At 36.4% G+C, this 2,256-nt stretch overlaps 1 protein-coding gene across 2 annotated transcripts in view; it reads right to left on the bottom strand.

Annotated features, from left to right (window-relative positions):
• The window catches only part of Tmem67 (transmembrane protein 67), a 62,893-nt gene that overhangs the window by 54,380 nt on the left and 6,257 nt on the right, over positions 1–2,256 (bottom strand). For both annotated transcript variants that reach the window (XM_008847825.3, XM_029570811.1), the window contains exon 4: positions 1,140–1,239. In XM_008847825.3, the coding sequence (XP_008846047.1) occupies positions 1,140–1,239 (100 nt within the window). The remainder of the gene's footprint in view (positions 1–1,139; positions 1,240–2,256) is intronic.

The following is a 2,256-nucleotide window of genomic DNA, read 5'->3' as shown; positions in this document are numbered from 1 at the left end:
AGCATAAAATTTGCTCCTTAATAATTAGTAGATGTGAAAAACATTACCATTGAAATCTACCTGATGACTTTATATCTATGCTCAGATGCCAAGGAGCTCAGAAAGTAACCACTCTGTGATTAGTAATAATCAGATATATAGAGATTAGAAACGCATGTGTATCTTAGTGTCAATTATATTAAAAATGATTTTTTCTGTATGAAACTGCATTTTAATAATGGAATGGAAATCTTTTTTAAAGTTTAAAACCTCATTTACTTTTATGCCTTATAGGGTTTAGACAGAGTACAATACTGTATAACTGTATTAATTCAACTATATACCTAAAAACTTACAGCCAATTTTGAAAGAGATGCATCTTAGCTCTGGAAATTGTTATTGAAGATGTCAATGCTGTTGTAATGAAATGCTTCTTCTAATTATATGGTTATTAAATAAATAATTAAAAAAAAACAAACTAAAAACGAACATACTATATAATATCATTACTTATATCACTCCTTGGCATATACCCAAAGGACTTATCATACTGCAGAGAAATTTGTACATCCATGTTTGTTGTTGCTCTTTTCACAATAGCTAAGAAAAGGAAGCAATCTAAGTGTCCCTCAACTGATAATGAAAATGTGGTACATTTACAGCAGAAAAGAAAGATGAAATCATGAAATTTTCAGGTAAATGGATGGAACTAGAAACTGTTATACTAAGTGAAGTAACATAGACTCAGAAAAACAAACATATGTTCTCTCTCACTTGTGGATCTTAGTACCAAATCCTTATATGTGAGTATATATCTTAATGTAATTGCAGGAGCCAGGAATATCAAAAGGAACCAGGAAAGCAAATGGAACCTGAGAGAGACAAACAGTGGGAGAAGGGGGAAATGGGAAAATGGGAGTATTTTAACTGAAAAACTAGATGGAAATATATTAGCTAAAAAAGTGTGGCACAGCCATAAATGCGGGGCACCCACTCTTCTGTAAATAAACCTCTACCCTATGCTCTGTTAAAAAATAATAAAGTATTAAAAAATCTATTGTACAATTATACATACAATATCTTTAAAAAAATAATAAAGTGCAGATTATAGGTAAAAACAAGATGACATTAATAAAGCCAGCTTCAAGTGCGCCACTTACCTGGTTCCTAAAGCATTTGCTTTTGTAAATGAGTTTTCACTGTCATCACAAAGCTCGCAGGTTGCTTGGGATAACAAGGACCCACTAACATTTCTCTCCACTGTATAGTATAGAGACAAGATGAAGATGTAGTTCATGGTGAACGTCATGCTACATATGCAGAGATGTTTAGATAAACTTATAATTAGCATTATCATAATTCTCAAAGCACATTATTGCTTAAAAGGCATGTCAAACATGGATATAATAAAGTATTGAAGCAAAATCTTCCTCATTCCTACTAAAAGTATATGGAAACTAGTTTTCCAAGTGATCCTCATAATACATCAACATTTTTCCTAAACAAAACCTCTTATTTCTTTCTTGTCATACTGGATGGAGGAAACATAGTATCTTCACAGATTCCATTAAGCTTCCATAAGTGGGAGTGGTCTCCTGTGATGGCTAATCCTGGGTGTCAACTTGACTGGATCTGAGATTAAATGAAATGAGACCTTCTTGATTGGATCATCTGAAGGTGGAAGACTCACCTTAAATGTGGGCGTTACCCCCCACAAAAGGCCATGGCAGAAGAGAGCTCTTGGTTTGTTGCCCCTTGCCTTCTCTCTCACTGGTGAGTTCATCTTGCTGCTGTGACCAGCTTCTTTGGATTCTAACATAGACTGAAGACTAGCAGATCTCTTGGAATTCCTCAGGCCTTCAGCGCCAGATGGGGAAAGCTGAGAGATCCAGCCTCATGGACTGAGCAACTACTAGGTTCTCAGCCTCTCCTGTGTGGTCTTGGTTTGTTGCCCCTTGCCTTCTCTCTCACTGGTGAGTTCATCTTGCTGCTGTGACCAGCTTCTTTGGATTCTAACATAGACTGAAGACTAGCAGATCTCTTGGAATTCCTCAGGCCTTCAGCGCCAGATGGGGAAAGCTGAGAGATCCAGCCTCATGGACTGAGCAACTACTAGGTTCTCAGCCTCTCCTGTGTGGTGCAGCCATTGTTGGACTACTCAGACTACTTGGACTACTTAGCTGGTAAATCTCTATACATATACATATATATATTCATTCTACTGGTTCTGTTTCTTTAGAGAACCCTGACTAATACATCATTGATAATACCTACCAT

Source organism: Nannospalax galili, unplaced genomic scaffold (genome assembly GCF_000622305.1).
Source record: "Nannospalax galili isolate Female #2095 unplaced genomic scaffold, S.galili_v1.0 scaffold183, whole genome shotgun sequence".
In the NCBI taxonomy this organism is placed as follows: Eukaryota; Metazoa; Chordata; class Mammalia; order Rodentia; family Spalacidae; genus Nannospalax; species Nannospalax galili.
Note: the sequence above shows the minus strand (reverse complement) of the source record. Positions and strands in the feature narration are given on the sequence as shown.